Below are 12,850 nucleotides of genomic sequence, written 5' to 3'. Positions count from 1 at the left end.
AGAATCTTTTAAAACCTTGTTGTAATTGTAATGGGTGATTTGTAATTTTTTCAGCGCTGGCCAATGAATCCTTATGATTTTATGGGACCACCACCAAGAGGACATCCTCCATATCCTCCACCTTACAGAATGCCTCCAGGACCACCTAATCAGGTAGCTTACCTTTAGTAACTTCATATTAAAATTGACAAAATTACACAGTGATGTAAATAGCTCTTTAAAATTAAAGGATATGGACAAGAGTATTGTTGAATTTTTTGGGCAAATTAAAGACAAATTAAATCTGTCTGCTGTTTTCAAATATTCAGATAATACATCACAGTATAGTTTTAGAACAAGTAAGTCAAGGATCAATTTTGAATTATTATATTTTAAGCGTCCTCCATTTTCCCAGCCTCCCCCATCAATGAGTCCTGCAGTTACACCTACAAAAAAGCCAGTAGAAGATGATGATGAAGTGTGGCGACAAAAAAGACAGCAAAGAAAGGAGGAAAAATCTGATGCTATAGAGAGAGCAAGACTAAGGAGGGACGAAGAGGAGAAAAAGATTGAACAAGACAGGAAGGCTGCAGCTGCTGAGAAGCTGAGACAACTTGATGAGAGGACTGGGAAAAAGAAAGAGGATTCAGTAAGGGTTAATTTTATAAAATTTGCTAGTCTCGACTCTTCCATTGCTTGTTGATACTAAAAATGAATTAAAATAGCATAATTTTGTCCAATATTTTTATTTATTTTGTATGAAATAATACTGAAAATATTAAGTGTATATTTTGGATTAAAACATACACACTTGAAATAGTGTTTTATTATACATGTCGTATGAAGTTAAGGATTTTAACATGGTAATGGTTGTTCTAGAAGAAGGAACATAGGTCTTTTAGGGCAATTTTTTAAGAAGCCTCTTCACCAATTTAATTTTAAACATGGGACACAATTATATAATGTGTTCAAGACCTAGCCATCCTTAAAAATTGATATGCTATAGTCTTCACACCCAGAAATTATTCTTGAACAGCCCAAGAATTATTGGAGAAATGTAACTTGTAGAAAAGATGGTATACATATTTTTATACGAACGCAAAAATTAAAAATTTTTTGGTCGTATATTGGTATGACGTTGGCGGCGTCGTCCGAAGACACATTGGTTTTCGCACTCTAACTTAAGTTTAAGTGAATAGATCTCCATGAAATTTTACCATAAGGTTCAATACCACGAAAGGAAGGTTGGGATTGATTTTGGGGGTTATGGTACCAACAGTTAAGGAATTAGTGGCCAAAAAGGGGCCAAAAATAAGCATTTTTGTAACTTCCAGACAATAACTTGTGTGTAAGTGTATGGATCTCTCTGACATTGTACCACAAGGTTCCATATCACAAAGGGAAGGCTTTAATTGATTTTGGGGGTAATTGCCTCAAAATTTCAGGAATTAGGGGCCAAAAAAAAGGGGCAAAAAACAAGCATTTTTCTAGTTTCATGACAATAACTTGTGTGTAAGTGTTTGGATATTTCTGAAATTGTACTACAAGGTTCCATTTCACAAAGAGAAAGCTGGAATTGAGTTTGGGGGTAATTGCCCGAAACGTTTAGGAATTGGGGGCCAGAAAGGGGCCAAAAAACACATTTTTCTAGTTTCCAGACAATAACTTGTGTTCAAGTGTATGGATCTCTCTGAAATTGTACTGCAAGGTACCATACCACAAAGGGAAGGCTGGGATTGAGTTTGGGGGTGATGAATCATAAGGGGGTTCAAAAAATTTGGGGGGGGGGGATTTTTTTTTTTTCTTTTTTTTTCTTTTTTTCCTTTTTTTTTTCTTTTAAAATTTTCCATTTTAAGTTGGTTATTTCTGATTTATATTTAAAATCAAATAATAATGATATGGTAGGAGATACACACCAAACAGGATGTGTAAATTATTATATAATAAGTATTGTGCAATAGCAAGAAATTTTCAATTGCACAGTATTGCACAATAGCAAGAAATCTTCAATTGCACAGTATTGCGCAATAGCAAGAAATCTTCAATTGCACAGTATTGCGCAATAGCAAGAAATATCCAATAGCACAATATTGCGCAATAGCAAGAAATTGTCAATTGTACAGTATTGCGCAATAGCAAGAAATATTCAATTGCACAGTATTGTGCAAAAGAAGATACTTCGTATAAATTGCTTATTTCTTGATCAATTTCAATGGGGTTTTATTCTTGAATTCTTGGGGTTCTTTAATATGCTGATTCTAACTGTGTATTATGTTTTTGGATTTTGGGCCCCGTTTTTGAATTGGTCCACATTGAGGTCCAAAGGGTCCAAAATGTAACTTTGTTTGATTTCATCAAAAATTGAATTATTGGGGTTCTTTGATATGCCGAATCTAACCGTGTATTTAGATTCTTAATTTTTGGTCCCGTTTTCAAATTGGTCTACATTAAGGTCCAAAGGGTCCAAAATTAAACTTAGTTTGATTTTAACAAAAATTAAATTTTTAGGGTTCTTTGATATGCTGAATCTAAACATGTATTTAGATTTTTATACGCCCGTTTACGGGACGTATTATGGTATACCGTTGTCCGTCTGTCCGTCCGTCCGTCTGTCCGTCGTCAACATGTCGGACATTAACTCAAAATTGCTTAAACCAATTTGCATAAAACTTTGGTGAATTGTTTATATCTATTGACGTGAGCTCCCTTTCGTTTTTTATAAAATTTAGATTTTACGTTTCCGAGTTTTGGGGTTTTATTCATTAAAAAAAGGGGGATTTTCCAGTTTTCGGACAATAAGTCAAGAATGCTTTCACCAACTTGCAAGAAATTGTGGTGAATTGTTTATATCTATTGACATGAGCTCCCTTTTGATTTTTATAAATTTTAGATTTTACGTTTCCGAGTTACGGGGTTTTATTCATAAAAAAAGGGGGGACTTTCCAGTTATCAGACAAAAACTCACAAATGCTTTCAGCAATTCTTATGAAACTTTGGTGAATTGTTTGTATGTATTGATGTAAGCTCCCTTTAGAATTTTATAAATTTTACATTTTACATTTCTGAGTTATGGGGTTTTATTCATTAAAAAGGGGTGATTTTCCAGTTTTCTGACAATAACTCAAAAATGCTGTCACCAATTCTCATGAAACTTTGGTGAATTGTTTATATCTATTGATGTAAGCTCCCTTTTTATTTTCATAAATTTCTAATATGACATTGAGAATTAATTATACTTTATTTGTTTATAGTCTGACAACAGATTTACTAAGTATTGCACAACAGCAAGAAATCTTTAATTGAACATAAATTCAATTCATATAACCAATTTCAAGTTCTTTGAATACATTTATTCAGACACCTATAATATGTCAAATATTTAATTACAATCCAAATTCAGACCTGAATCAAGCTTGAATATTGTGTCCATTTTTGCCCCAACTGTTCAGGGTTGGACCTCTGCGGGCGTATCTAGCTGCGCTCTGCGAAGCAGTTTATTGATTATGGGCCCAGTTTTCAAGTTGGTCCAAATCGGGGTCCAAAATTAAACTTTGTTTGATTTCAACAAAAATTGAATATATTTGGTTCTTTGATATGCTGAATCTAACCATGTATTTAGATTTTTGGGCCCCGTTATCAAGCTTGAATGTTGTGTCCATACTTGCCCCAACTGTTCAGGGTTCGACCTCTGCAGTCGTATCAAGCTGCGCCCTGCGGAGCATTTTATTTGCATCTTTCGTTCTATAATTTGTATTGCAGTATTTCATATAATCTTGTTATGCATAGCAGAAAAAAGATTGTTGATCTTTATGATGATAATGATGCATCATAATCTTCAATGATGAGATATCCATCATTCGCCATTCTGAAAGATCTTATAAAGATTAAGTGTTTCAGCATTTGACCCTTATATTTGATTTAATGCTTACAAGTGTGTCTGTTTTAGGACAAAGATGGTGAATCTGACACTAAATCTGAGGGGAGATCAAGTAGAACTCCCAGTGAAAGCAGTGAGAAAGATTCCAGAGAACGCTCATACAGCAGAGAACAACATAAATTTTCCCCCGGAGAAGGTGTAAGTAAATTTATATAAGGATATTTCCAAATGTACTTGTTTCCCGCTGCATGATAATGGTTTCTGTCCATTCAAAACAAATCAATACTTAAAGACTGTTTGACAGACAGCTTGCAGTTTGTTTTCAATGTCAGTTTGTTTCGTTGTCAGTTTGTTTTCGATCTATGAGTTTGACTGTCCCTCATATATCTTTCGTCCCTCTTTTGCAAACTTGGTAGGCTTTTTTGTTATCGTATTTTGATATTCTCTTAAAAATACGGTACCATCAGTTTAATTTGACCCTTTTTACAGTTTAGGGAGTCAAGGACACTTACTTACATCTAAGAAAAAATAAAAAATGGTTTCCGGATGGTAATTGAGTTTCGGGCCAAAGGTCACTGTCATAAAATGTATTTGAAAAAAATGTATTTGTTGCGGGATGTATCCCACTATGAATTGTAACAACATTTATACAGGTGAAAAATCTGCAACAACGGTAATGTTTATTTGTCCCTCCAAGCATACTAGCAATTTGTACCCTATAAATAAAAATGTTTTCTCTCAATAAATATGCAGTTCAGCATCAGTTGGCAGTGCCAGCTTTATTTGTTTCTGTTTTTTTTTTTGTAATTCAAAACCAATGGTCAGCAAAGAACAGAACTTTTACAAATTCAGTGGATCAGAAAAGTACCAATCATTTTATTTAGAGACACAGTTGATCTTTATGATGATAATGATGAAGCATAGTCTCCACAAGGATGAGATATCCATCATTCGCCATACTGAAAGATCACCAAAGTTGAAAAAATATTCACATTTAATATTAGTTTTGAATATTATTAGTTTATATAAACTGGAAACTATAATTTTATATTCTAGACTAGCAAGTCATCTTCAAGAACTGTACCTCCACGCTTCCAGCGACAGCAGTCTGATCAACAGATGCCTCCAAGATCACAGCCCCAACAACAACCAGGGTCTCCTCAGCCACATCCAGCTCAAATGAGACCAGGCCAGCCACCACCACCTTGGGGATTTTGGCCACCAATGCCTTTCATGGGTTATGGTCCTAGACCCCCTATGGATATGTCCAGTAAGATTCTGTAAAAAGAAATAAGTGTTTGTGCTGTTCTTCAAAGTTCCCTGTACTGACAAAAGCATGAAAAACATTTGTAGTTTAATGCAAGAAAATAAAATAAAACTAGCAAAATGCTATGACCAACAGAAGTGCAAAACTTGATACATTACAGAAGTTCTGAAACTTTAAGCTAGAAATAAACTGTTCTGAAGTTCAGCTTCATACTTGCACTGTACATGCCTTTTGATCAAAAACCAGAAACGTGAATACCACTTTATTATGATAACAATCAAATTGGCATCTAAAATTTGGCGAACACAAGCAATGGGTGCTATATTGGTTTCACATTGTACGTCCGTCCGTCCAATCACCCATCAAATAATTTGGTCGGCAACTTAACAGTCCTGAGTTAAACTTTAGGATCTGTATGACGCCTACTTTGGATATTTATAATTACAATTTGTTGTATGCTTAACAGGACAACACATGAAACTTTTTGTTTCTTAATTCAGTGACAAATATTTCATTATATTCAGATATGCCGATGTATCCACCTGTGAGGCGACGCAATGATAGTCATGGTTCAGGAACAGAGAGTCAAGATAATGATGGTAAACATGACTACGAAAGAGATCCAAGAGCTTGGCAAAATTATCCTGTACCTCCTCATCCAGGTGGGTATATCTTTTTAGTTATACTTTGTAAAAATAGCTGTTCTCAAACCACACCTCTTTTGGTGAGATATTTAATATTGTTTTGTTTGCCTACTGGTTCATAGATATGATATCATTGAGGTACAACTTGGGAATTTTACCAGTATAAATACAATTTGATAGCAGTTAAAATAAATTCTCAGAACTTAAGAAAAGGAGGTTGTAGTACATATTTTGGTGTAAGCTTCAATTTCAAGGATTTGAGGCATATAATTTTTGATAATATGCTGCACAACCCTATATTTTGGCTTCCAAAAAATAGAAGTTGTGCATGAAATCTTCATTCAGTATAAGAATTTTGATGAAACTTGGTAATAAAAGTACAAACAGGTAACCTACATATTTTGTGTACAGTATTCTTGTAGGTAGAGAAAGGAAAATAGCTTTTTGGGAGATATATCTTGGACCTATAGTAATATCGACCCACATATATACATAAAATCTTGGAAAACCATAAAAGCTTTTCAGCAGATTGATTTAAAAAGTATTAGCATTGTGACTCTTAACCCAGGAACTTATTTTGAATTCTTAACTGTTTTTCAGGTCAGTTTGATGGGCGCCCACCATTCTTTGATGGCAGGATGTATCAAGATTATGATAGAGGTTTTCTAGAATATGATAGACGGTATGTGTTCAGCAAATATGTGATCCAAAATAGATTTTCATATAGAATGAAATGCACATTATTCCTTTTTCCCTTTAATTTTTACTCAAATCTACAGTATAATAATGTAGAAAGAGTGCCATGCTTTCTACATGTTAAAAACCCTTGCAACAACTCATTTAGGGGTTCGTAGGTAACCTGTTGATTCTTAATTGCTGTCCCTATCCAATATACCCTCATTATTATTGGCATTCCAAATTTCCTGCCCACTTTTGAGGTACATGTAGACCCCTATTACAGGACCTTCCTATTGTAATTATTTTATTAATTTGGTCTTGACTGAACATGCATGAAATATTTGCCACTGAATTTAAAGCAAACAACAATCAAATAATAAATGTTTTTTTAGGGAGCATGAAAAGAAAGAAAGTGGAAAAGATAATAAGAGGGATCGATCGTTTTCTGGTGATTATGAAGAAGATGAGGATCTAGACAGACCTACAAAGGAACAGGAGCCTAAGCAACCAGTCATACAAAAAGATCCTTTTGATGATACACCTGACAAAGAAAGCAAAGATGACAGAGCTACTACACCAAGGTTTGTTTTATTGGTGATTTAAATCCTTCAGATTTTAAACAGGCCAGTTATTTGCCAAACTAGGTCCAGCACAAATCATCAGGACTGACCATGAACGCACATTTTGCAAAGCAAATTGTCCAAGAAACTATTAGAATTTTAGATTTATTAACTTGTATGTTTATTATTTGAATAGAATGGTTTTTATACGCCCGTTTACGGGACGTATTATGGTATACCGTTGTCCGTCTGTCCGTCCGTCCGTCCGTCCGTCCGTCCGTCTGTCCGTCCGTCCGTCTGTCCGTCTGTCCGTCCGTCGTCAACATGTCGGACATTAACTCAAAAACGCTTTAACCAATTTGCATAAAACTTTGGTGAATTGTTTGTATCTATTGACGTGAGCTCCCTTTCGTTTTTTATAAATTTTAGATTTTACTTTTCCGAGTTATGGGGTTTTATTCATTAAAAAAAGGGGGATTTTCCAGTTTTCGGACAATAACTCAAGAATGCTTTCACCAACTTGCAAGAAATTGTGGTGAATTGTTTATATCTATTGACATGAGCTCCCTTTCAATTTTTATGTATTTTAGATTTAACGTTTCCAAGTTACAGGGTTTTATTCATAAAAAAAGGGGGATTTTCCAGTTTTCGAACAAAAAACCAAAAATGCTTTCAGCAGTTAGTATGAAACTTTGGTGAATTGTTTATATCTATTGATGTAAGCTCCGTTTAGAATTTTATAAATTTTACATTTTACATTTCTGAGTTATGGGGTTTTATTCATTAAAAAAGGGGGGATTTTTCAGTTTTCAGACAATAACTCAAAAATGCTGACAGCAATTCTCATGAAACTTTGGTGAATTGTTTATATCTATTGATGTAAGCTCCCTTTACATTTTCATAAATTTCTAATATGACATTGAGAATTAATTGAACTTTATTTGTTTATAGTCTGACAACAGATTTACTAAGTATTGCACAACAGCACAGTGTATTGCACAACAGCAAGAAATCTTTAATTGAATATAAATTCAATTCATATAACCAATTTCAAGTTCTTAGACTACATTTATTCAGAAACCTATAATATGTCAAATATTTAATACAATCCAAATTCAGACCTGTATCAAGCTTGAATATTGTGTCCATTTTTGCCCCAACTGTTCAGGGTTGGACCTCTGCGGGCGTATCCAGCTGCGCTCAGCGAAGCAGTTTATTACACATCATAGGTCATTTGTTGTGTCACCTGACAGCATCCAGCTGTCATAAAGCAACAAAGGGTTAACTTCTTTTTGTCTTGTATTCTCCACATCACACTTGATGATAATCTGCAACTCCTTGACAATGGCTGGACAGAATACTGCAGGTCCTGAAGTTCTGCACCTGCTATTTTAATATTTATTTTAAATGATCTTTTGGGTTTCCCATCACTGCTTATATTGTTTGAAGACAAACAGGTCGTCCTTGAAAAATAGTATTCATGAAGAAATAAAAAAATAAATAGATTAGTAATTCAAGCACTGACACTCTATAACTGAGTTTAATAGACAGACAATTTGTTGCTTTATAAATGATGTTTAAAGTTTATATTTAGGGAAGAAAAGAAAAAAACAGAAGAAACCTCTAAACCAAAGGTGGAAGAAAGACCAAAAGACAGTTCAGTCAAAGCAGACAAGGAAACAAGTAGAGAAAAGAGGTCTGATCATCAGAAAGACAAGGATAGAAGTAAGGAGAAATATGATAGAAGAGATCGCTATGATGATAGAAGGCGAGACCACAGATATGATGACAGACAGAGAGACAAGTACGACGATTCACACAGTAATAAACAGACTGATAATTACTGGAACCCTTCCTCGTACAATAAATATGGTAGTAAGTATTAGTAACAAACTTGAAAAATAAGATGACTATGCCACTTTTCAGTTATGAAAATTATATACATTGGATTATGCAGGCAAATTGTCAAAATGGTCGTTCATTCATACAAGAAAAAAAAATCATAATCATTGTTGGGCCTCATAATACTTTACAGCTAAACAACAGAGTATTGTTCACTCAATAAGTTCTGTGGCCAATAGCTTTGCGGGGCATAAATTTGTCTAGTTCACAATTGTTAGTTTATAAAATTGTTTTTGAAAGAGTAATTCTATTCTTTAATATGGATGGAAATTTATTTTCTTTGACATTTCAGAGAGAGAACATCCAGCTTGTCCACCTCCAATTACACCTCAACAAACACAGCAGGTGCCATCCAGAGGCAGTCATTATACTTCACTCAAAAGAAGTGCATCCAACATGTCAAGTGGAGCATCTACACCTAGTGATCGCAAGACAGAATCTCCTAAAGAATTTGTTGATAAATCAGATTCTAGTAAACCAAAGTCGCTAAGCAAGGTAGATATTGTAAAATGGTATTTAAAAAAAAAACAGCAACAAATTAAGAGGAAAATAATTATAACCAAGTTATTTTCTGAAGACCTCAAAGTAGTCTTTTGTGAAACATGAACAACTTTTTATGCCCCCGCCAAAGCGGAGGGGGCATTAAATTTTACCCTTGTCCGTCCGTATGTCCCAAAATTGGTTTCCGATCTCTAACTTAAGTTTGCCTCAACCAAATGTTATCAAACTTATACACAATGTTTATTACCACAAAACACAGATCAATTTTGAATTTTGGGGGCGTCACTTTTACTGTTCTAGAGTTATGCCCTTTACAAATGGAAAAATTTAGCAAATTTTTATACGACCACAAAAATTTTTGCGGTCGTATATTGGTATGACGTCGGCGTCGTCCGAAGACACATTGGTTTTCGCACTCTAACTTTAGTTTAAGTGAATGGATCTCTATGAAATTTTACCATAAGGTTCAATACCACAAAAGGAAGGTTGGGATTGATTTTCGGGGTTATGGTACCAACAGTTAAGGAATTAGGGGCCAAAAATAAGCATTTTTGTAACTTCCAGACATAACTTGTGTGTTAGTGTATGGATCTCTCTGACATTGTACCACAAGGTTCCATATCACAAAGGGAAAGCTGGGATTGATTTTTTGGGTAATTGCCTCAAAATATTAGGAATTGGGGGCCAAAAAAGGTGCAAAAAACAAGCATTTTTCTAGTTTCATGACAATAACTTGTGTGCAAGTGTATGGATCTTTCTGAAATTGTACTACAAGGTTCCATATCACAAAGGGAAAGCTGGAATTGAGTTTGGGGGTAATTGCCTGAAACGTTTAGGAATAAGGGGCCAAAAATAAGCATTTTTCTAGTTTCCAGACAATAACTTGTGTTCAAGTGTATGGATCTCTCTGAAATTGTACCACAAGGTTCCATATCACACAGGGAATGCTGGGATTGATTTTGGGGGTAATTGCCTCAAAATTTTAGGAATTAGGGGGCAAAAAAAGGGCAAAAAACAAGCATTTTTCTAGTTTCATGACAATAACTTGTGTGTAAGTGTTTGGATATTTCTGAAATTGTACTACAAGGTTCCATATCACAAAGGGAAAGCTGGAATTGAGTTTGGGGGTAATTGCCCGAAACGTTTAAGGAATTGGGGGCCAAAAAGGGGCCAAAAAACACATTTTTCTAGTTTCCAGACAATAACTTGTGTTCAAGTGTATGGATCTCTCTGAAATTGTACTGCAAGGTACCATACCACAAAGGGAAGGCTGGGATTGAGTTTGGGGGTGATGAATCATAAGGGGGTTCAAAAAATTGGGGGGGAGATTTTTTTTTTTGCCTTTTTTTTTCTTTTTTTCCTTTTTTTTTTCTTTTAAAATTTTCCATTTTAAGTTGGTTATTTCTGATTTATATTTAAAAGCAAATAATAATGATATGGTAGGAGATACACACCAAACAGGATGTGTAAATTATTATATAATAAGTATTGTGCAATAGCAAGAAATTTTCAATTGCACAGTATTGCACAATAGCAAGAAATCTTCAATTGCACAGTATTGCGCAATAGCAAGAAATCTTCAATTGCACAGTATTGCGCAATAGCAAGAAATATCCAATAGCACAATATTGCTCAATAGCAAGAAATTGTCAATTGTACAGTATTGCGCAATAGCAAGAAATATTTAATTGCACAGTATTGTGCAAAAGAAGATACTTTGTATAAATTGCTTATTTCTTGACCAATTTCAATGGGGTTTTATTCTTGAATTCTTGGGGTTCTTTAATATGCTGAATCTAACCGTGTATTTAGTTTTTGGAATTTGGTCCCCTTTTTTAAATTGGTCCACATTGAGGTCCAAAGGGTCCAAAATTAAACTTTGTTTGATTTCATCAAAAATTGAATTTTTGGGGTTCTTTGATATGCCGAATCTAACCCTGTATTTAGATTCTTAATTTTTGGTTCCGTTTTCAAATTGGTCTACATTAAGGTCCAAAGGGTCCAAAATTAAACTTAGTTTGATTTTAACAAAAATTGAATTCTTAGGGTTCTTTGATATGCTGAATCTCAACATGTATTTAGATTTTTGATTATGGGCCCAGTTTTCAAGTTGGTCCAAATCGGGGTCCAAAATTAAACTTTGTTTGATTTCAACAAAAATTGAATATATGGGGTTCTTTGATATGCTGAATCTTACCAAGTATTTAGATTTTGGATATTGGACCATAATAGGTGAATGTCCAATTTAAAATTTTTGTTCTTAGACCACATTCATTCTGTGTCAGAAACCTATGCTGTGTCAAATATTTAATCACAATCCAAATGCAAAGCTGTATCAAGCTTGAATGTTGTGTCCATACTTGCCCCAACTGTTCAGGGTTCGACCTCTGCAGTCGTATCAAGCTGCGCCCTGCGGAGCATTTTATTAAAATTGGAGTTATCTTTCTTTTTCCATGATTATAGTTGAATCAACTACAATCAATGCTTTATACAATGCAATGTTTAATTTTGACTTCCACTGATAAAACACAGATCAAGTTGAATTTGGGTAGTGTCACTTTAACCATTATTGAGTTATGCCCCTTTATAAATCGAAAGATTGCAAAATTTTTAGTTTCCATTCTGTAACTTTAGTTTGCCTCAACCAAATGTTATGAAACTTATACACAATGCTTATTACTACATAATACAGATTAAGTACGAAATTTGGTGGCTACACTTTTACAATTCTTGAGTTATGTCCCTTTATAAACATAAAAATTGCTGAATTTTTTGTTTCCATTCTCTAACTTTAGTTTGTCTCAACCAAATGTTTTAAAACTTATACACAACCGTTCTAGAGTTGTGCGTGTTTACAAATAAAAAAAATTGCTGAATTTTTAGTTTCTGTTCTCTACTTAAGTTAGCCTCAACCAAATGTTATGAGACTTGCACACAGTGCTTATTACCACAAAACTCAGATCAAGTTTAAATTTGGGTAGTGTCACTTTTACCGTTCTTCAGTTATGTCCCTTTATGACTATATGATATGCAAGCGGGGGGCATCTGTGTCCACATGTGGACACTATCCACATTTATTTTTTTTTTTTTTTTATATCTTGAAATTTATTTTTGAATACCCAACAGAGCAAAACAAATCGATCATGTGTATGTCTGGCACATATTACCATTTGTAGCAACTTTAATGTAAGTGTTAGAATGTCTACCCCTTAATTTCCTTTATATTAACATGATTTTTGAGTTTAAATTATTAGAAAAATTTAAAAACTGCAAAGAATTTGGCCAGTCCCCCTTATCCTAAAGGAACATATTTTTTGAAAAATATGAATGTACTATTTAATAATAAACTCAGTAAAAGAATTTGTCTGGTGATTTTTAGTTACCAAAATTTAAATGACAAAAAAAAATAACTTTACAAATTAAGCCCTTCCCCTTTACACCC

General features: G+C 34.1%; 1 protein-coding gene across 7 annotated transcripts in view; it reads left to right on the top strand.

Moving 5' to 3' along the window:
- The window catches only part of LOC127727972 (protein PRRC2C-like), a 95,605-nt gene that overhangs the window by 33,070 nt on the left and 49,685 nt on the right, over window positions 1-12,850 (top strand). For 6 of the 7 annotated variants that reach the window (XM_052235102.1, XM_052235101.1, XM_052235103.1 and 3 more), the window contains exons 12-20: window positions 55-153; window positions 377-628; window positions 3,926-4,054; window positions 4,913-5,126; window positions 5,648-5,785; window positions 6,368-6,449; window positions 6,838-7,026; window positions 8,600-8,880; window positions 9,200-9,402. In XM_052235102.1, the coding sequence (XP_052091062.1) occupies window positions 55-153; window positions 377-628; window positions 3,926-4,054; window positions 4,913-5,126; window positions 5,648-5,785; window positions 6,368-6,449; window positions 6,838-7,026; window positions 8,600-8,880; window positions 9,200-9,402 (1,587 nt within the window). The remainder of the gene's footprint in view (window positions 1-54; window positions 154-376; window positions 629-3,925; window positions 4,055-4,912; window positions 5,127-5,647; window positions 5,786-6,367; window positions 6,450-6,837; window positions 7,027-8,599; window positions 8,881-9,199; window positions 9,403-12,850) is intronic. The other variant, XM_052235105.1, reaches the window with a different exon arrangement.

This window comes from Mytilus californianus, unplaced genomic scaffold (genome assembly GCF_021869535.1).
Source record: "Mytilus californianus isolate M0D057914Y unplaced genomic scaffold, xbMytCali1.0.p SCAF_2, whole genome shotgun sequence".
NCBI lineage: Eukaryota > Metazoa > Mollusca > Bivalvia > Mytilida > Mytilidae > Mytilus > Mytilus californianus.
The sequence above is the reverse complement of the archived record's forward strand: the minus strand, read 5'-3'. Positions and strand labels throughout refer to the sequence as shown.